Source organism: Brienomyrus brachyistius, chromosome 13, assembly GCF_023856365.1.
Source record: "Brienomyrus brachyistius isolate T26 chromosome 13, BBRACH_0.4, whole genome shotgun sequence".
Taxonomy (NCBI): domain Eukaryota; kingdom Metazoa; phylum Chordata; class Actinopteri; order Osteoglossiformes; family Mormyridae; genus Brienomyrus; species Brienomyrus brachyistius.
Window position 1 is genome coordinate 1,811,844 of NC_064545.1, and position 23,444 is coordinate 1,835,287.

A 23,444-nucleotide genomic window follows, 5' to 3' on the forward strand; every position below is an offset into this window, starting at 1 on the left:
TGACTGAAGCTGAGCAGTATGCCTCTGATAGAGGGGATAATACTACCTGTGGCTGAAGCCGACCAGTATGTCTTTGATACTGGGAATAAGGCTACCTCTGACTGAAGCTGAGCGTTATGCCTCTGTTAGAGGGGATAATACTACCTCTGGCTGAAGCCGACCAGTATGTCTCTGATACTGGGAATAAGGCTACCTCTGACTGAAGCTGAGCGGTATGTCTGTAATAGAGGGGATAATACTACCTCTGACTGAAGCTGAGCGGTATGCCTCTGACAGAGGGGATAATACTACCTCTGGCTGAAGCCGAGCAGTATGTCTCTGATACTGGGAATAAGGCTACCTCTGACTGAAGCTGAGTGGTATGTCTGTAATAGAGGGGATAATACTACCTCTGACTGAAGCTGAGCAGTATGCCTCTGATAGAGGGGATAATACTACCTCTGACAGAAATCGCTTGTCTCTCACAGAAAAGGGTTGGGTGGGGGTTGGGCTCAAGTGTGTCCCATCTGCATTCACCTGAAACATAAGGAGCAGAGGAGAGAAAGATCTAACAAAGCAGAGAGAACAAGGACAGGTTTTTTAGGAAAGGTAAGAGTTAACAGACTGGAACAAAATGTGGACAGGCAGATGATGTTTCTGCTGATATGGTTCAGTCCACATGAAAGGCGTTAGTTGTAGAAACTGCATTGCTGCCCATGTGAACCCCCAACACCCACTTAAAATCTACAAACACACTCAATAATTTGCTCCCACGTGACAGATAGGGACAATATTCTTCCACCCAACTCATTTATTTATATTAAATCATATAACAAAATATTTTATAAGCCCAATATCAATTCCTAGGTACTGCATAGTTTTAAAATAATTAAACCATGAAAATTAGATTAAAAAATCGATTTTAGAAGCAGAATTGTCCCCAAAAACTATGCTATGATACTCAGATTAAAAATAAACTATAAAGCTTTGGTATTCTTAGGTGTTCATCTCCAGTGTTGATTTCATTTGAAAAAGGAGATATTGGCAGGCAGAAGAAGGATAATCAAAGGGCAGCAAACAGAGATGAGACGACCGATTCCTGCAGCCCCGAGCAGCGCTACATCAGAAGGACACCTTTATTATTTGGACTTTTCATGTCACTCGCCTCTAAATCCCTAGCAACCACCATAGCAACACCTTCCCACATCAACGTGAAATGCATGGCAAGTCCCTTCCAGAAACCGGCAGGCTGCAGACAAAAGCATCATCCCTCGGAGAGCGGAATGGAGCTGCTTCAGAGAAATCGGGGAGCGAGGAAGGAACAAAGGCTCTTATCAATAATCATAATCATGCTCCATGTGCCTGGCACTGTGCGATGTCCCCGAATGAGAAAACCTAATGCTGGAGAATATGCCATGTTCGCTTTGGTGTCATCAGAAGGTGTGTGTTAGTTTCTGCTGGACTGCTCTCACTGGTGCAAACTAGACTCCCTGCCTCAGCTGAATGCAAAGCTGGCCCTCGATGTGGCCTCCATCCAAACTCCAGATTTCCAAATCGTGCTGGTTGGGGATGATTACAACAAATGAGGCTCTTCTGTTTGTCACATCATGGATGCATCCAGTTCTGCTGGACTGATTTTATGTGCCGCATAAAAGCTCACAGGCTCCAGACAGCGGCAGGACCTCCCGGCGACATACGGGAACGAAACACTGCCAATGACACTGTCTGTTTTGGCACCCGATTAACCATCAACACCACGACACTCTGTGCATACAGAACACTGATTTTAACGTCCATGTTTCTATCTACGTTTACATTTCACTTGCACTTTTGTACATATACATTTCCTATTACATGAACAGTAACCCGGGTTTCACTGTGCAATATACAGGAGGAACATCTCAGCTGCTATTTAAAGTACAACAATATACATTCTATTTATATACATAACCACACAATTATTTTTGCACATTTCATATCTGAATAATATATTCTTTTGAGTAGCTTAAATTAGTTTAAATTTGTGGCTTTATTATTTTTCTATTTTTAACTGATATTTGTTGTGTGAAGGCAAAGTAAAGACTGCTACTCAGTTTTGTTATAATCTGTGCAATGGCAATAAAAGAATCTTGAATAATATGCCAGATTTTTGCAGGTCTCTCCAAAGCAGGCAGAGGGGAGGACATTCCACTCCTCTCTCAGGACCCCCAGCAGGCATGCAAAGCCTTCACTAGCCTTGAAGCGGTCATGCCAGATATGAAGAGACTCCATGGATGTCTGCGTGTGCTTAGCACAACCCCTGAGCTCTGACAGAGTTACAGAAGTAAATGTGTAAATGTGGCAGCCTCTTGAAACCAAACAAAAACAGGAGGTTCTAGGCAATATTACTATCTGTATTGGGCAGCACTGGGTGCTATTGGTCAGGAGAGTAGAAGAAAATAGACAATTACTTTATTAATGCTGAAACAAACTGTAGGTTTACGCTGAATGCGCACAATTACTGTACACAGTAAAAAAACATTAACAGACATTAACAATAAATAATACATTAAAAGCAGTAGCGGTACAAAGAATGTCAAGGAAAATATTGCCTAGAATTCCATAGTAATAGTTCTGTGAGTATTGCAGAGTGGGCACTGCACAGTGAATGTTCTGTGAAAGCGTCTAAGCCGATCTGGTCCATTCAGATAGTTGGTTGTCCTTCCCTGCCATTGTGACTCATTCTACAGATCCAAAGCTTTCCTCACACGTTGGTAAATAAAGAGAAACAGACATCTAAGACCATCTGTCAAGATCCTCAGAGTGGGCGGTGCTTAATCAAGGTGGCCAGTGGGAGAGCAGTGCAGCCGGGGTCAGGTAGAAGAACTGCAGGCCATAGCATCATCACATCCACTTTTATTCAACACAAGACATAAATTAATTGCATAGGTAACATGAGGGACCGATCAAGCAAAAGGAAAAGCGAGGGACACTGTCTACTAAGCAGGAAACAAAAAGGTTTAATGTGCTGCTAAAAACAACACAAGTCTGATATCGTGCTGGCAAGGAAAGCGATGCACGCATTCATCACAAATATCCATCGCGCATGATGTATTGCGATATAAAGCGTCCCTCCTTTAACAAACACCTTTCATTCCTTGCGTAAAAATAAATCTCCACCGCAGCTGCCCAACGAGACCATCGACTCAATTAATAGTATGTAGGCGCTGAGTGCTGTCGAGATAAATAGCTTGGCAGATTAAAACAAAATTTCAAAACGTGCTGGGCCAATCTTGTTCGGCTGACTGCTCTGTGAGGATTTACGGCTGTGGGGAGAGATCAGATACTGTAACGGGGTGACTTGGTGAGCTTGCCACGTTAGGCAAATTAATAAGAGATACAAACAAGGATCACGAGCATGGAATTAGTTCCTGCAACATGGCCCATTTCCCAGGGCTAGAATCCCAGTTCACTATTATAACATTACAACAATCCAAATACTTATACCGACACATGAAAATACATATGACAGATAAGACAAAAACACATATAGAGGAGGGTTTCTACTGGTTTTGTCTCAGGACTTTTCCTTGGTCATTACATAGTGACCCAAATTTTAAAAAAATTTAACCAAATTCAGTTCACAAAAAGCATTGCAGTAACCGAGCAGTATTATAACAGTAGTGTAATGCTTTAATGCATTGTTAATTTTTTTTCCATTTTCAAAATAATATTTTTACCACACACTCCACGACCCCATGGAATTTGGTCTGTGACCAACTTTTGGGGCATGAACCACCAGTTAAGAAATAGTGACATACAGTATACACCAATATATGCTTTCATACAAAATGCAATCAACATACACAGACATGCATACATATGTTTTTACACAAATGACCCCCACAGACCAGGCATAGCTATGAATGTTATAGTAATAGTTTACGTCTCTTCACAGCCTGTTTACTGTTATATGCTGAAAAACCCAGCAGGTACTTTCAAGATTTCTTTAAGCAACTAGACGAAATCGTTAAGTTGAGTAAGAGGTAGACCTTCACCACAGCTGCAGTTCAAAGGAGGGCTAAGCTAACAGCATGCTAACAGAAACAAATACATTTACAATTAAAAATGCACATGATAAGCATGTTGATGAGTGCCCCCTACTGGAACCACTGTTTTAATCAGAAAATGTTAAAAAAGTCATTGCTTGGGTCAGAGCTGAGTTAAATCGCACAGCCGTCTTTATACGTCTATTGGAAGGGATAAATGCGCGCAAATGAGGAACAGGTCAAGCTACAAAAATAGCTTCTCCCCACCATCACGTTGCCATTAAACTGAAGACGCGCATCACAATTTTTCCATTTTCAAAGAAAAAGAAAAGGGGGGAAAAAAACGCCCCCCCCCCCCCCCCCTTTCTTATCGAGTGACGATCGCTTGAGTGGAATCAGTCGTGTTCGGCTCAGCTTTGCCGCTTCCAAATCCAATTTCTGCCATGTCATTTCAGCGCGCATGCAGAGGGGCCAGCATTCCTGATTATCTCGCTCTCTTCGCCGCTCTCCACCGCCGCTCGCCCCAATGTATTAAATTAAATGGGGTGTCCGCTGAGTGCATTTCACATGTCACTGGCTGTTAGATAAATGCCCCCACCAGCTCCACCCCCACCCTTGCTCCCCGCGTTTGTAATTTAGGAACCCTCAGTCCGAACCTATGTGACCACACCCGTCAGCAAACAGGCGCTTTACCGCTCTTCCTGTGACCGGCCAGTGCCCCCTTCCCCCAGGACAGAGGATCCCTAAATCACCCACCATCTTTCTACACGACACATGCATTCACGACTAACAAAAAAAAACCTAGATGTGTTTTGTGAAAATCACAGTGCTTTTTCTGTGAATACGGCACCTGCACCAAACACTGTTTTACACGGGCCTTGAAGCTGCCTGTGAGTATTTAAAAAACCACAGTTAGCATAGCGCCATCCCAGCACTTACTGCAGAATTTCTCATCTCTGTCTATCAGGTGAAACAAATGATTCTAAGTGCAAAACAGAGTAGAATCCTTCCAGGCCATGATGAATCATAGATGAGTGTGTGTGAGTCCGCAGCATCAGGCTCACCGTGCCCTCATGCATACGCGGGCCGGCAGGTTGTCCACACACGTGTTCCTCATGAAATATTCATGCATACATAATTACGTGGCCTGCGGCGCACTCATCAGACCCGTGCGAGCCGCCCCCCCGCCCCCTGTTTCCGCACCCGCAGCTTTAATTGCTTACAGCATACTTCCTCCTTGCTGGTCTCCGGCTCCCGGCCGCATCCCCGTCACACGCTTTACCGCAGCGCCGCCCCGGTATTTAAAACCCACCTCGATATTCAATCTCTCGCTCCTTCCTGAAGGACTTTCTGCTGTGTTCTCTATCTCTGCAGTGTTCTCTGTACAATTCTGAGCCTATTAGAGCTTATTTGGTAACACTTTACTTGAGGGAACACAAATACTTAGTAGTGACTCAGTTACTAATGAAGTATAAATTATGAAGAAGTATAGTTTCTACTTAAAATGAAAGATGTTATGATTAATGATGAACAAATGTGAGATCAGTAATTTACTTGAGTTATTCATGACTTGTTCCATCAGTAGTTCACTAAGTTTTACAGAATTAACAGATATAGTAACAGATACAGTAACAAATATAGTAAGTGTTTGGGATAAATGATGCATCAATATTGATTAATGATGAACAAACATGAGGTTCAGTATTTTACGTGTGTTATTCACTATTTATTCCTGCAGTACTTCCTTTATTGGTTCCTGCAGTAGTTCACAAAGGTTTACAGAATTACATATAGTACTTGCTTGAGATAAAAGATGTGTGACAATTCATTAATGATGAACAAACATGAGATCGGTTTGAAACTAACACTTAGTTTGTGGTTAATACATAAGTAATAGCATAATGCTACATTATTACCCCAAATAAAGTGTTACTGCCTATTTTAGTTCACAATTAACAGACTCAGCTCTCAAAAGGAGCTACAGCTGCAGTAACTGTGAAAAAAAAGAAGTTCTAGTGGATCAATGTGACACCTATACCAGGAAATGTACGTTATATAAATTATTTAATCACAGTGACCCTGTGCTGGATCAGCAGTGTGGAAGATCGATGGATGGATAAATTATTTACCATTCAGCAAGTCGATGTGAATTAAAACAAAAATAAACAGCCTGAATTATTTCTAGGGATAATTATTTGCTAGACGCAGCAGAGCTGCCGCAGAACGATGAAGAAATATGACCTGTCTGCCAAACCCACCTCAGATCCTGTCTGTGCATTTTATGAACTGATATCTGAATGCTATCAGAAGTTGCCCACCTGGGAACCTTCACAAGCGACGGGATACTTTCTTAACACTGAGACAGCAGCACAGTCCTAGCCGGCTGAGGAAGGTCAATATTCCGGGATTTTTCTCCTGCTTTGGGGCCCTTCCGTAAAACCCAAGGCTTCATAGCACATGTCAATACCCACCATTGCCCAACTGCTGGAAGAAATCCGTGACAATACAAATTAAGCATTTCTCAGTTGAAAACAAAATGAGATAGTTTCATTGATTAAGCACTGGAACACTAGCTAAGTGAACATGCATACCAATGAACACAACAGTCCTTCTTTTACCATTAGAGGAATATCTGGCTTGGTGCAATTAACTAACCAGCTAATCATGTCTGGTTTTCAATTTGCAACACCTACGAGATGCACACCATCTGAACCACCCTGTGAAACTCCTGGAAAACTTTTCACAACGAAAGCTTGCTTCGGGAAAACCAGGATGGGACGGTGGCACAGAGAATCAGCTGCATGTAAGAACAGTTTGTACAAAAGGACCTTTCTCACATTTCCAGTCAAGTCAAGTGGGCTTTACTGTCATACCATCTATAAACAGGTATACAGTGGCCCAAAATAAAGCTCCCCCAGGACCATGGTGCAACATTTCACAATACTTAAAGCGGCAAACAGAGGACAGAGCAAAAACAGGGAGGCAGGACACAAGGTTTTATAGATGTGCAATATGAAGGTATGAATACAAGAATTAGGAGAGCATCAATGAAATGGGATGGAACAAATATATTGACTAACAATGAACAGATAAATAATAATAATAATAATAATTATTATTATTATAAGTTTAAATGCCCAGTGCCAGTCTGAGGGGTGAGTAACCTCAGGAATGGGTAGGGGGTAAAGTGGGCAGCATGTTATCGGCTCAGAAGAGAGACGCTTTCACTGAGTCCACAGAGACTTTGCAAATGGTGCACATGGGCCGAGCTCCACACAGTCATCGCAAGATATAAAGTAGACTGCACACGAAATGAAGCAGAAATACAGCAAAAAACACACAGGGGGAGGCCGGCCTGTGCAACGGGGACTCTGTCAGTGGTGTCAGTGATCGCAAAAGGTCTCCTTCCATAGCAAAAAGAGCGGGTTACTGAGAGCAGGAGCCACACACTGAGCTATTTGTTTAAGCTTTAGGTTGAATGATATTTACAACCCAGCTATGGAGCTACTATACAGGGGGGACTGCCTTTTTAAACTCTATTGCCTTTTAAAACTGATTTTAGCACTTAAAGCGTACCTGAAAGGAACGATGGTGCGAGGGCACTGCCCAGCGTTCGGTTTAAACAACTCGCAGGACCAACGAGAAAAAAAAACGTGAAGCTGAACCCAGTTCTGCTGGCAGAAATGGTAATGCAGCTTGGATACTGGCAAATTTAATGCTAAAGAATAACCTCACACTTCTTATTAATAATAATAATAATAATAATAATAAACAGCACTGATTAGACATTTAAGTAAATTTACTGTCATACGTCTCAAGTTATGTGTTGGATGTTCTGCCGTATTCTCATTGAAAGTTACGGACTACATTAAGTTTTCACTGAACTGAAGTTACAGGGAATTCTAATGGCAGGATAAAGAGATTTTGACCCATATGCAGGAATGTAAAATTCACTGGCACATCCAATCACGTGTGCGCGTTAGGCACTGATTGGCGTAAACTGCAGAGTGCGCCTTATCACAGCGGTAATTTAAACCTATGGTTTGGCATGAGTTGGATCGAAGTGTAAGAGCAAGGCAGCCTACTTGTGCCTAGAAACTGAGAAAGTCCTTTAGGACTGTTGGAGAAGCATTCCAGGTGGCTACATCTGGAAACTGGTTGGAAAAAATTGCAAGTGTCTCCAATGCTGTCATCGAAGCAAAACGGGGCTATTTTGAAGAGTCTGAAATTTGAGAAAACCCTGAGATTTCTCTGCCATTGCAATACTTGATGTATATTACTTCATTGCCTCGAGGCCTTTTACCATTAAGGTCACAAACAGCTAAAACAGAGACAAATGTATTAAAAGCAGGTGTGTCCAGACTTTTGACTGGTACTGTAACGGCAATAAATGAATGTAGGTTTAACAGTGGTATTCTTAAAAGAAAATTGTGTCAAACGGCTGCCGTTTCACTACAGACACACAACATCACAGTGTTGAGGATGAGAGGGCGCCCCATTCCGAAATGTGACTCTGAGCGACGTTCCTCAGAGTGGAGGCATCCAGGGAGACGCATCTGTGCCCACAGAGAGTAACTGGCACTCTTAAAGACTCAAGCACAGTGTTTCCTGCCTTAATACTGCCTGCGCATTATCTTCCAAAGAAAGTACACCTGAGGGCAAATCCGCATGGATATGGAGACGGCGAGACGCGATTCGACATTGCGGGCCTCAAAAAACACCGCGTCTGAATTCCCCACCAACAGCAGAGCCGCCTGTCCGCAGCCAACCCGTCATCCGAGACCAGCCGCTGCCTGTCAGTGGACCTTCATTAGTCATTCAGAGGGGGAAAAAAATCACGCTCAGAATGGCGAAAGGGGAACTGAAGTTCGAAAAGGCATCCAATCAAACGGTACTGCATCTGCTGCACTGAAGTCTGAGCCTCACCATGTGACCGACCCACCATGACGAGAGAGCCCCACTGCGGGCCAGAGCCCAGCGGTACCGGCAGGTTAGGCAACCGAGCCGGAGCGGCGTAAGACGGGACGAAGCAGAAACTCATCCCATGGTGAGTCTACTGGGCGTGCTGCGGTCCTACTGGGCGTGCTGCGGTCCTACTGGGCGTGCTGCGGTCCTACTGGGCGTGCTGCGGTCCTACTGGGCGTGTTGCGGTCCTACTGGGCGTGCTGCGGTCCTACTGGGCGTGCTGCGGTCCTACTGGGCGTGCTGCGGTCCTACTGGGCGTGTTGTGGTCCTCGTTATTCCTCCTACTATAGAGCCTTAGGTTTTTACAGAGCAGTGCTTGAGATTAACATTTCTTCACACAAAACTCGGCTCGTCCGCTCCTCGTGTGTGCCACGCCCTCTGATGACCCACGTGTGATTCCCTAATTGTCTCCTGCTGTGTCCGATTACTTTGCTTAGTCCTGTCCTATTTTAAGTCCTGGTCTTACCTGTTTGGGTTGTCTGTCATTGATGTTCGTTGGCATCAGATGTTACCCAGTCTCCGTAACACGAATAAACCCCTGTTTTCCCTGCTTCTGCCTGACTGCGTGCTTCCTGCCTGTGCGCATTACCCGCGGTCAGCCAGCAATCGTGACACATACCTGTAACTGGCATGAAAATACACATTCACCTTTAAAAGCTATATGTGGGCCAATTGATTGTTGTAACAGCACAAATGTGTATGTATTTTATGTGCATTTATGCTACTGTGACAAGAAATTATTCAGAATAACCTTTACTGTATATGCTAATTCGTACTTCATTTGCGGGACAAAGGTTAAAATGCACGGCAATTTCTTGTCATAGCAGTGCAAACGTACATAAAATACATACGCATTTACGCTGTTACAACAATCGATTGCCGTACTTATCGGTTTTAACAGGAAGGCATACTTGTGTACTAGTAAGTAAGTATGGAAAAATTCAAAGCCTTTGCATTCAGGCAAGCGTTTTCAGGCTTTCTTCAACACAGACCAGAGCTATAGACCCCCTACCCCAAAGGTGTGATTTTATAAATAAATAAGAACTAAGGAGTTGAGAGGGCTGCTTTAATACTGTTTCTCCAGGGGGGGAAGAGTCCGTCTTTGAATAATTATTCCCTCTGAGAAGGGGGCATCCTTTGATATTTGTTGCCCCGGGGATGGTGCCGGTGGCTAATAACATGCATTATGTGGGGAGCATGAGAGAATCGGCGGCACATTTTGTCAGGTTTCACAGAACGGAACCCAGGCTGAACACCCCTGCGCAGTGATGGCATACTGTACGCTCATTTTACCTCACACTGTATTTAAGGAGTGACCAGTGAAGCACTTAGCCTGACAGCTTTTCACTGCGTTTATAATCAGAGGATCTTTTGAAATCATAAAGATGCCAAGGTAAATCATTGGTACTCCATTCAGAGGGTATGGAACAAGGCCAAAATCATGGGCCAAACAAGAGGCAGACTCTACGGTATCAGACAGTTCTCACGCAGGGCAGTGGAGCCACCCTGAACTCACTAACTTGCTCTCTATACATGCCACTGTCCTCTTTGTTACAAGTGATCGATAATAAGCCTGAACCACTTCAGGTCCATTTTCAATGTTTACTGGACACAAACAGTGGCAGTAACATTTACCGTTATGTCATCCTAGAAACCGTTCCTATATCAGCAATTCAGAAAGGGTGATCCAGGGAAGAATCTAACACATGGCAAACAGTCAGCAGATCAGACCGCAGAGGCCGGACAATCAAACCAGAAAGCCGGGAGGTAATAAAATCTGAGCGGGGGGAGGTACACAAAGAAAGGAAGAATCAGGGTGAAGGAAAGCAGACCAAAGATGCGGGAAATCATAGCACAAAGACAATGGGATTACCGGAGGAAGAGAGCATTAAAAGAAGAGGGGGGGTCAGGTGAAAGATCAGGGAAATAAAGCCAAAGAGTCAGAGAATGAGAGTAACAGCCCAGACACCTGGTGCCCCCCTACAAAAACGTCAGCAGTCCACTAACCTGGAGTCCAAGGTGGGGGGAGACACTACTCCACCCTCCCAAGAGGCAGCAGAATGTCGGCTTGTCCTACACCCCCCGCCCCACTGTCTGCAAAGTTGGAAATTGCTTTTTCCAAGCTTGTGCATGTAGTTCAGCCCTGCAATACCATGAGACTCACGTTTATTGTTCAGGGTGATCCCACACGCATATGTGATTAAGAGGTACAGGTACCCATCGACTTACGTCCGGGTTATGTTCTGGAAATGAGGATGTAAGTCGATCTGGAGGCATCTCGATATGTATAGCAGAGACGTCAAGTATACTATATAACATAAGATACAATATCAAACACATTTAACTAAAATCTCCATAGCAGCAGCGCTATCAGTCTGCTAACGTCCACTATGTCTGCTTTGGACGTCTCTCTATAAATTATTAATAATAAGGCTCTTACGGGACCTCGGGTGTGAGTACGACTGGATGTTACTCGACTGGATGTAAGTCGATGATTATCAGCCCGTCATTATCTCTTACACGCTCCTACAAGAATTACATCACTATAAAAAGTCATCTGACGTGTGCCTTTGGGGACAATTTGACCCCCAGGGTAGTTGTGAGAATTAAGACACTCGTGCAACACCATAAAGCTGCATCAGAGAATGTGAATGGGATTCCATACACAGCACAAGAATCTGCAAGAAATAATATTAACACATGCATGGTCATATGGTAAGTGGAACACAGTCAGCTGAGTAGAGTTATGCGACTCCTTCTGCATTGACAGATGCATCGAGCTGGAAATCAGAAGCAAGGTGTGGTCTGCACGAGAGTGTCAGCATAAAGCTGAGGAAGACAGAGACCTCTGACATGGAGCTGGTCAGGCAGCACCTGCGCAGTTTCCAGTGTGAGAGGCCCTCGGCGTTCCGCCCCTGGTCCGCCACGAACTGAGATGTTTACAACCTCCCACAAGCCCCCAGGAGAGTTATGGGGGCAGGTGGCATTAAAGTGCAGCCCTTAACCCAGAACAGACCCCCCAACACAACCCTGCGCTGGTCCAGCTGTGCTTAACACAACGCCCACGTGCATACTGGGTTCTCAGAGTTATCTACCTTCCCCCCTACCCCACAGTAAAGCCACCAGCCCCAAATAGCAGCCTCTGAAGGGAGGCTTTTCACCTCCAGGAATCTTACTGAATCCACAAGGATAAGTGAACGATGCTGAATAAACGTGCCGGATGAATTATTATTAATATTATTATTCTTGCGGCAGAAGGCATCCTGTTTCGCCGAACATTCTAGAGTCGGGTGGGAGGAACAATGTCCTTGTGCGTCAAAGAGCCTCCGAATCAAAGCCGTGGCCCATGATGAATACCAAACAGACAGTCCTGCAGAGAAGCAATCCGACACTCTCCTCCCCTAATCACACACCGCAGCGAGAGCTGCGGCAAACCCCCGAGGCGCACCGCGAGGCGGGGGGGGGGGGGGATAGAGGCAAGGGGGGATCCCAGACAATTGGAACAAAGCCTGAGCTGCAATGGTAATAAACAATCATCCTCCAGAGTGAGGGGGGGCTGGAGCGAGGCCAGGCCTAGACTCCATTAATGGACCTCTAGCTCTCAAACATACTGACCCCACATTTTTTTCATCCGCATAATAATGAGGAACAAATATTTCTTATTTACAAAATGCCCTTCTAACATCGCACATTTAAACACGACCACCTGATTGCATCGGAGCATCTTGTAAAAATCTCTGAACGCCTCAGTGTCCAGCCAGACAGACAGCAGGTGCTGACAGACCGGTGTGGGAGAGCTTCTCACTGACGCCACCTACAGGATGTCAGGGAAAAGCTGTATAGCTAAATTAGTCTCCAGAAATGGACCCTGTGGCTTGGTGGGGGGGGGGAGGGCGTGGGGAGCAAAGGCTACCAGCTGTGTCCAAGGTGCAGGGCTGTCACTGTAACCTTCAAGAAGGTCCAATCACTGCAGAAGTACATGCAGGGAAGGAGAACTGTACACTAATGACAGCTACGCTCGTACTTTATGTCAAATGCTACAGGCAGCCACCCAGCCATACTCGTCAGCCACTGGTCTTGTCCTTTCCCAAGCACCCAAAAAAGCCCTCAGAAGTCCAGCTCTCTGGCTGGGACACACGTGCGGGCAAAGTAAGGGTGTCACTTCGGGGCTCTGAAGAACGAGGCAATTTCCTGAGAGGGAGGCGAGGCAAGACTGAGCGTGGTGCTGGGTCCGGGGCGAGTGAGGGCAGCTCAGCCGGCCTCCCTGATACTGTCACACGTGAGTAATGGGCTTCTCGCTCCCGGGACCACCTCCCTATAATAGTGATCCTGCCCCCTCTTCCCTCTGTGTAGCAGGAAGTGGAGGAGGGGGAGGGAAACAGGATGGAAGAACAGGTATGTGATTGTCTCTCTTCAGTCTGGAGCCCCCTTAGAGCGCCTTAGCCTCATCAAGTACAGAGGCAGACCTTCTGCTTCAGAGGCATTTACTCAAAATGGCAGCATTGTGGTGAAATAACACTCAGGACATTCATTCATTCACTGTGCTATACTATTTATTTCTGAGTTGTTACTACAGGATTCCATGTCATACATGTCATATATCCCTATAGTACTTTCCCTGACATTCTTTGCAATGCTACTGTTTATTGTTGCATATTATTTATTATTCCTATCTGTCTGTCTATCTATAGCCCTCACGACGGCTTCCACAGCGTCCCCACAAATCAGAAGGCACAGGATAAAGAACCAAGGATGTGACCTCACGTTTAAACGCAACCTGTTGGTAGGGAAACGACAGGCTACCGAACGCATCACTGCCACGCGTCAGATGCCAGCACTGTGACTTTCAGAAGCTGTTGCTGGGCAGCGATTCAGTTTAACAACCTCACATCCAATCAGCTTAATACTGACTGGGTGACACGACGCGTAGCACGCCAGCCTCATTCGGCTGTGGATTCGGATCCCGCCTCTGCTCTGCTCTTTGTGAGTTTACATGCTCTCTCCGTCTCAGGCAGGCTTCCTCCCACTATCCAATGAAATGCTGTTGCACTAACTGCATCTCTGAACTGCCCAGAGTTTGAGCATATTTATGTGCCCTGTTATGGACTGGCATCCCATCCAGGGGTTCCTCCTGCGTTGTGCCCTGTGCTGCTTGTGTTTGACTTGGTAGATCTGACACTGGTTGGTATGAGGGAGATTCTCAAGGAAATCAAAAGATTTCAGTATGAGACATATAAACAAATTGATATTTATTCAGTTAGGACTGAATTAGAACTATATCTTTATCAGCAGGATTGTATACAGGGGCAGGTCCAGAGAGGCACTGGCCCCCGCTGCAAGCTGATTGGCTCCTGGAATGTCACTCAGTGCTTCACAGTATATTAATGGCTAATGATAAAGTTGCCCCTTCTGTATGAATTATAGCCCCTCTTATGCTCCTGAACTTAAAAAAAGTCCTAGAATTGCCCTTGAATAATATACCAAAATGGCATTAATGATAACATAATGCTGCATAGAAGACTTGGAGTACTGACGTACACCAGCAGGACTGTGGGGCACATAAAGTGGACCACGCTGTATATCTGTGTTCACCTCCTTGACCTTGCTCTCAAACCGGTGCAGCTCCTGCATTTGCCTGAGGTTCTCCTGGTCCTTCAGGGATAACTCGTGGTGCAGCTCTGTGATGGTGTCCTGCAGGGTCTGGATCTCGCGCTCATCCATCTATGAAGGAGAAGAAGGCGGCATGGGACTGAGACAGGCAAATACACAGCAATAACATCAACGCATACATCTGAAGGCGCAAAATGTGCTAGTCCAAGAAATTTACCAAAAACAATCAGTCAAAAAAAGGTGCCGATTCAATCAAACACCACAACAAGCAGAACATCCATCCATCTTCCAAAAGCGCTTATCCTGTACAGGGTTATGGCAAATGAGGATAACATAAATCTCATCCATCCATCTTCCAAGCATGGGGATCTGGGGACCATTCCAGGCAGCATATGGCTGGAACACACTCTGGACAGGGTGCCAGGCCATCGCAGGGCACATACATATACACAATCATGCAGTACAGGGATTTCTGAAGCCCAAATTAGCCAAACTGTATTTCAGGAATTTGGGAAGAGTCCACAATACCCAGAGGATAACAACAGATCACTGAGGGAACAAACCCCACACACACAAAGCAGGGCAGGGATCCAAACCCACAACCACTCTACACACAAAGCAGGGCAGGGATCCAAACCCACAACCACTCCACACACAAAGCAGGGCAGGGATCCAAACCCACAACCGCTCCACACACATAAAGTAGGGCAGGGATTAAAACCTTCAACCACTACACACACACAAAGTAGGGCAGGGATTCAAACCCACAAGTACTCCGCACACACAAAGCAGGGCAGGGATCCAAACCCACAACACTGGAGGTGTGAGGCACAGCACCACCCGATAAGTTATTTTCAAAAATTAACTTAAATATTTAACAGTAGCAATGTGGGGAGGACATCCAGCAGGTACGCTTCGTATTCACCCCAGCTACTGAAGAAACATTCACATTCAGTTTATAAAGAAAACACAGACCGACAGTTATTTTGATGACCCATTCAACCAAGTAGAAATGCCACCCATTAAGAGGAGCATTTATTAAAAAATATCACATTATACATTTCATTTTAAGAAGGCGTGTGTAAAGCTGACATATATAGCTAGTGTCTTCATGCGAAGCGTGCGCTCTGGGGATGTCATTAGCGACGCTGTTGAGTACTCTCACTCCCTAACAAACAGGACAGCACCATCCCTATTCTGCACCATCCCTATTCTGCACCATCCCCATCCTGCACCATCTCTATTCTGCAGCATCCCCATTCTGCACCATCCCTATTCTACACCATCCCCATTCTACACCATCCCTATTCTGCACCATCCCCATCCTGCACCATCCCTATTCTGCACCATCCCCATCCTGCACCATCCCTATTCTGCACCATCCCTATTCTACACCATCCCCATTCTACACCATCCCTATTCTGCACCATCCCCATCCTGCACCATCCCCATTCTGCACCATCCCTATTCTGCACCATCCCCATCATGCACCATCCCCATCATGCACCATCCCTATTCTGCATCATCCCCATCCTGCACCATCCCCATTCTGCACCATCCCTATTCTGCACCATCCCCATTCTGCACCATCCCCGTTCTGCACCATCCCTATTCTACACCATCCCCATTCTACACCATCCCCATTCTGCACCATCCCCATCCTGCACCATCCCTATTCTGCACCATCCCCATCCTGCACCATCCCTATTCTGCACCATCCCTATTCTGCATTATCCCCATTCTGCATCATCCCCATCCTGCACCATCCCCATTCTGCACCATCCCTATTCTGCACCATCCCCATCCTGCACCATCCCTATTCTGCACCATCCCCATTCTGCACCATCCCTATTCTGCACCATCCCCATTCTGCACCATCCCTATTCTACACCATCCCCATTCTACAATATCCCTATTCTGCACCATCCCCATCCTGCACCATCCCTATTCTGCACCATCCCCATCCTGCACCATCCCCATCCTGCACCATCCCCATACTGCACCATCCCTATTCTGCACCATCCCCATCCTGCACCATCCCCATCCTGCACCATCCCTATTCTGTACCATCCCCATCCTGCACCATCCCTATTCTGCATTATCTCCATTCTGCACCATCCCCATTCTGCACCATCCCCATTCTGCACATCCCTATTCTGCATTATCCCCATTCTGCACCATCCCCATCCTGCACCATCCCTATTCTGCACCATCCCTATTCTGCATTATCCCCATTCTGCACCATCCCTATTCTGCACCATCCCTATTCTGCACCATTCCCATCCTGCACATCCCTATTCTGCATTATCCCCATTCTGCACCATCCCCATCCTGCGCCATCCCTATTCTGCACCATCCCTATTCTGCATTATCCCCATTCTGCACCATCCCTATCCTGCACCATCCCCATTCTGCACCATCCCTATTCTGCACCATCCCCATCCTGCACCATCCCCATCCTGCACCATCCCTATTCTGCATTATCCCCATTCTACACCATCCCTATCCTGCACCATCCCTATTCTGCACCATCCCCATCCTGCACCATCCCCATTCTGTACCATCCCCATTCTACACCATCCCTATTCTGAACCATCCCCATCCTGCACCATCCCTATTCTGCATCATCCCCATCCTGCACCATCCATATTCTGCATTATCCCTATTCTGCACCATCCCCATCCTGTACCATCCCTATTCTGCACCATCCCCATCCTGCATATCCCCATTCTGTACCATCCCCATTCTACACCATCCCCATTCTACACCATCCCTATTCTGCACCATCCCCATCCTGCACCATCCCTATTCTGCACCATCCCTATTCCACACCATCCCCATTCTACACCATCCCCATCCTGCACCATCCCCATCCTGCACCATCCCTATTCTGTACCATCCCTATTCTACACCATCCCCATTCTGCACCATCCCTATTCTCATCCTATTTTCACTCTATTTCTGCTGTCCGATCAGCATTTTTATGTGGTCATATTCACTCCTTATAAAGCAGCTACTTTTCTCTTTCCGTGGTGCAGAGATACAAGACTAACATTACGTCTCCTGTGTCTTTGATAGTGTCCCACTAAAGTGTTACATAAATTGTGAGCAGATGTGGATAGAACATAATTAAACAAGCGTATTTATTCAAGACCAACCAAAACAGGGAACTGTTAAACTTCATAAATTCGGCCAACTGATCCGCCAGCATGATACACCTCTCCCACTGATCAGTGGCTTTTACGGACAGAGCTCCTGCCCCCAATCTCGTCGGTAACCACTGACACCCCACACTTTGCTTAGCATAATATTGATGTTTTTAATTCCTTCTCACTGCTCAAACGGACCACTTAGGGGGCCCCCTACCCATGTCAGCCTCGGGCCCCCAAAAAAGTTAGTCCACCCCAAATCACGGGTTCCTGTACTGTACTTGCAATATCACTACGTACAAGCAGCTGGACTGCATCAAACAGAAAGCCACTACTGTAATTACTTCATCAATAACAACAAGGTGTCAGAACAGGTTTGGTGCAGGACACTATAAGAACGATACATTAGAAGAGAGACTAACACAGGCAGTTTATCTTTCCATATCGATTACACTCCAGTATTCTGTAACAATGCGTCTTTATGCGTAAGTCTTTAGGTAGAGCAGCAGTGATATTCGTATTCAAAATGTTGCAGCTGCATGACCTCACAATAAAACTCACCTGCCCAGCTAATGTTTTTTTTAGCATGATACTCTAAACAAATATATACTGCAGATAAAACACTGGAGTCCTGGCTCCTCTGAGATTAAAACCTACATACAAAACGAATATTTCAAGGTGGCCGGACACATGACTGAGGTTCAGTGTAATGACGTTACATTTTATTTATTTAGCAGATGCTTTAATCCAAAGCCACGTACAACTAACAGTAGAAGGTTAACCAGTCCCTGCTGTCGGGGGGGTAAGAGCCTTGCTCAAGGACCCAACAGTAAAATCACTCTATCAACCCTGGGATTTGAACCAATGACCTTCTGATCGCAGGCACCGTGTCTTAACCTGCTGAACCACACAGATATCTTCAGCCTCTCTCTGATTCTCCATAACTATAGTCACACCTTTCGTTCGTCACTAGTTAGGATGCCTGCAGGGTGAATCTTTATATCTAAAGCATAAACAAAGAAATTTCCCACTGCCTGGGGGGACCCTGCAAGAGGACATTAGAGACATTGTCAATTTGCTCTGAAACTTTAAGAGGGCATCAAAGCAAAATGTCCCCCACGTACCACAGCGTTATGAGGTCATTATGCTCAAAGGGCAATATGAGGAAACCAGCACATCATCTCATGTGGTCGGCGTTCAAACAGATAAACAGATAAAGGGCAAACCCTCCACATTAAAATGTATCTACAGGGACCCAGTACGGACTCAAAGTGACTTGATCTTTACAGGTTTAAGTCCTGTTATTATCATGCTAATTGTGGCCTCTTGCATGGAAATATGAAGCATGCAAAGAGGGATTTTTTTCCTCATTCAGCTTTAATCTATAGGATATTTCTCTGGCGGCACAGAGCTCATCGGAGACCAAATCAACAGAGCCCCCCCCACCCCCATCCCCCGTGTCCCTACCAAGGTACAGCTGTTACTAGGCCATGCTGTCAAAGCCAAAGCCCGATTTAATATATGCTGTGGCTTTGTTCACCGCAGGTAGCCCCCCTCCCCAATAAATGTTGAAATAGCACATTTATCTTTCACTGCCAGTACTGAATTCACAGCGGCAAATAAAACTGCATAGCGGACAGCAGGCATCCTCAGCCAAAACAGCTCGACAAGACACCGTTCAAGGAAAAGCGAAATTACCACAAGTATGCATTCGGGAGACATGATCTTCAACCTTTCAAGTGCTAGGACCTGCTCCACAGCGGGATGGGTTTAATGTCAGGGTATTACACCTGTCACCCTTAAAGGTCAGAGGTCACCCTTTTCATCCTCTGGAAATCAGAAATGAGAGTGATACCTTATTAAAATTTCTATTCAGAAGCCCCGGGCTGGGCGGAAGGCTGGTGACACATACTAATAATTTGCATAAAAATCGGAGACAGTGGTCTGTGGGGAGGGGGATGAAACATCTTTTAGTCTGTTAGCAGATGGATAGATTGGGAACAAAAAGCGAATCCAGCCCAAATTCATCATGTAATTTAGAAAATGCACAGGCATTAAAGCAATTGTTACTGAATATGATCTGCTATGAGCCTGTATTACGAGGCCGGACTATATTTACTCGTGCAAAGGATGTTCTGAAAAGGTAGATTAGAGGCTGCAAAAGGGAAGGAAGAGATACATCGGGAACGCACATGTACACTTAAAATATAAAGGAACATAATCCGAAAAAAAAACGAAAAGAATGCTAGTAATGCATCACAGTCACATCAAACTCACAACTCGGATACATTCGTCAGATACTTCATACAAAATAAGAGAAGGCACCGCATGTCTATGTCCACTGAGATCAGGTGACAGGGTCACCGGGTTCACTTGAAGGGCACAGCAGATCCACAGATCACTTACTTAATTAGGGCGTCATTAAATTTTAAAACAACACATGAACAACAGCACGGGAAAGAGAATCCCAGCAGCTGTAAAATCATAGTGTTCTACAGCTCCCCAGAGATTTGTGTGTGTGAATAACAGAGAGCGATTTTCCCAGGATGATACCTGCCTACACCTCTCCAACCACGTGATAGGTCATCCTGGTTTCAGAGCAGCTAAGCAAACGAAAGAGAAATACAATAACTCTAATCATTCGCAAATAAGAGGTACCGTAACTAAAACAAACATGACATCATCTCTCTGTCATGTGCTTCCTACATATTTTATTCTTCCTCAAAAAGCAGTGGAAATACCTTCCACTGTGATGCATTTGGATGTATTTCACTGATTGGCGGGGGGGGGGGGGGTACGTGACCGCGGCAAACTCCCCTCTGCACCCCAGTGTATGCATCGTTAATGCAGTCCTCCCTCCCTCTTGAAAACCGCCAAGCTTTGGCTATAACGCTATAGGTCACATAAAAATACGCTGAATCGGGAATGGGACTCCTCAAAAAGACCTTGCAATCTGAATCAAATCAATAGCCATCGATGGAGAGATCGCCAGGAGCGGACAGCAGATCTCAAGAAAAGCAGCAGGCCACACGCCAATGGGCCAGCGGACGTCAAGGTAGCTTACAGCGGTATGCTTCAAAATGAGCAAAATGAGGACTTCGCACAAGTACGCGCGTACCAAACCTAAACGGTTACTGTGTTTGAAGACTTTGATGTTGGTCTGTGCAGTTTAGCGGGATACGGTATGAGATCACGGGGACTGCATCGTGGATTGCAACGCGACGTTGATGAAGAATAATGCAGCTGCAGGAAAATGGCCAAGGGCTGCACCTGTCACTCAGCCAGCACAAGTTCAAGGGGAACGTGGGTCACGGTTTTAAAGCCTATATTCTATAATCTGAGAGTTAAAATGGGAGCCAGACTGAAGCATGAATCACACAGTTTGATGCCTTACTTTAAGCAAAAGAAGGGAAATGTCACCTCAAAGAAATCTGCTTCACATTTAATAAGAATTAAGTATTAATTATTTATTAGTGGTGCACCACTGTGGAAACATTGACAGATGCCAATATTTTTTTTAATTAATATTACTGATACAAATAAGCAGCTAACTACTGTGCTCCACAGATCTGAAGTGAAACTGATGTCGGTGACGTTACTTATTAAGTTTAGATTAAATAAGGTGAGGGCGGCATGGTGGTGCAGTGGTTAGCACTGTTGCCTCACACCTCTGGGACCTGGGTTCGAGTCTCCGCCTGGGTCACATGTGTGTGGAGTTTGCATGTTCTCCCCATGTCGTCGTGGGGTTTCCTCCAGGTGCTCCGGTTTCCCCCCACAGTCCAAAAAGAAGCTGAGGCTAATTGGACTTGCTAAATTGCCCGTAGGAGTGCATGTGTGAGTGAATGGTGTGTGAGTGTGCCCTGCGACAGGCCGGCCCCCCATCCTGGGTTGTTCCCTACCTCGTGCCCATTGCTTCCGGGATAGGCTCTGGACCCCCCGCGACCCAGTAGGATAAGTGGTTTGGAAAATGGATGGACGGATAAATAAGGTGAACTTTATTGATCCCAGGGGGAATTCTTCATCTTGTGAATCTGTGCAGAAACCCCAACATATAACTTAGGCAGGTAGACATGAGTGAAGCATGGCTGATTTATGGGACTGTAGCAAGGTCCTAATTGGTGAATGAGCTGATGAAATCCCTCGTTCCTCCATTACTTTAGTAGTTATGTCTTTAGCTTTGGTTCTGCTATCTTTGAATATTGATTTAAGTATAAGTACCAGGAGGTAATATCGACCAAGATTGACACATCAGACTAATGCTGATGTCTTTATTTTTAACGAATATCAGTCGATACCGATATGTTATCTGATATATTGCATAACATGTGGAATGTGATGAGAAAAATGTCAAAATGTGCAATATGACACAGCTGGTCACGTTTTTCTGTTTTCTAGAATGTTCCTATGGCAGACGGGCAGAAGGGACCAGTTGGCTATGTGGTCCTGGCTGGTGGGGGAAGAGCACAGGGGCCCCGGGGTGCTGGGGCCCCTGGCGTGGGAAGCTCTCTGCCAACACCAGACCCAGTGATATACATCGGCTGCCTGCCTCCGAGCTGCCATCGGCCCGGACCTCATGTAATGTGCTGCTGGAGTGCATTATTTTCAAATGCATCACTCAGCGTTGTGCAGCACAGATAAATTGTATTGCCTCGGATGTGTAATGCACACTCTCACTGCCGCAATATTACACTGCGGGTCGGGGGGGCGCAGTGAAGGAGGCCATTTATTTTTTTTACTGCAGTCAGTATTCCTCCCATTAGCTTCAAACTGGAAATAAGTTACTGCTTTTAACGAGTGCTTACAGTGACCAGATGGTTATGGAAGCGGGGGGGGGGGGGGGGGGGGATGGAGGGGATAAAGGCAGCTGAAGGACCAAAGGACCCTGGGAGTCCGGCATGTTGGACATGCACAGCAGTGCGTCCCAAAAAGAAGAGCAGGCCCCTCCCTGCAGAACGAAAGGCATGGCACTTTGAGCCAGAAAAGTCCCACAATAAGTGTTTAAAATTTCATGCCATGCTATTTCTCTAACACAAATACCGTGTTCGTCTTAAGCATGCAAAGCCCATAAAGGAATAATATGGCTCCACCCAGAGAAACAAGTCAACAGGATGAATGAATATGCACATTCACACAAAGAGGTGAACAAAATGAATTTTCTTATCACGTATCCGCAGAACCTATAATGATTCCCAGAAATGTTCCTGCGAGAATTATCCTGCAGATTAATGCCGACCTATTTCTGAGCAGAAATTTTGCACGGTAACCCTTTGTGGCCTGAAGGGGAATCACTTCCTGTGTCACAGGCAGGGGTGGGGCCAGCACTCTATAGCAACACCATCCTTCACAGAGGGAGAGAGACAGAATGCAGAATAAGACCCCCTGAACACACATAGCTAAACCTGCAGTGAACTGGGTCATGTGAAACGGATCTGACAAACGAAACTCGGCTTACTGTGGGTGTTTGGCCGTCTCACACATTAGCTCAAAGTTAACAAAAGTTAAAATTACATGTTACAGCAGCGTCTCCCAATCTGGTCCTCAGGGACCCGGAGACAGTCCACGTTTTTGTTTGGGAGCTGGGAGGGACCGGATTGGGACACGCTGCCTTTCAAGATAAAACCACAGACAGAGTTTTACCACAGGCACAGGACTTGCCATGGACACTGTTTGTCTGTGTATGGACAGGTTGACAATCCCTAGATCAGGGGTTTCA

At 45.7% G+C, this 23,444-nt stretch overlaps 1 protein-coding gene across 2 annotated transcripts in view; it reads right to left on the reverse strand.

Moving 5' to 3' along the window:
* The window catches only part of LOC125706530 (polyamine-modulated factor 1-binding protein 1), a 94,405-nt gene that overhangs the window by 44,310 nt on the left and 26,651 nt on the right, over nt 1-23,444 (reverse strand). For both annotated transcript variants that reach the window (XM_048973258.1, XM_048973259.1), the window contains exons 5-6: nt 14,565-14,693; nt 439-516 (exon numbers count right to left, since the gene is read on the reverse strand). In XM_048973258.1, the coding sequence (XP_048829215.1) occupies nt 439-516; nt 14,565-14,693 (207 nt within the window). The remainder of the gene's footprint in view (nt 1-438; nt 517-14,564; nt 14,694-23,444) is intronic.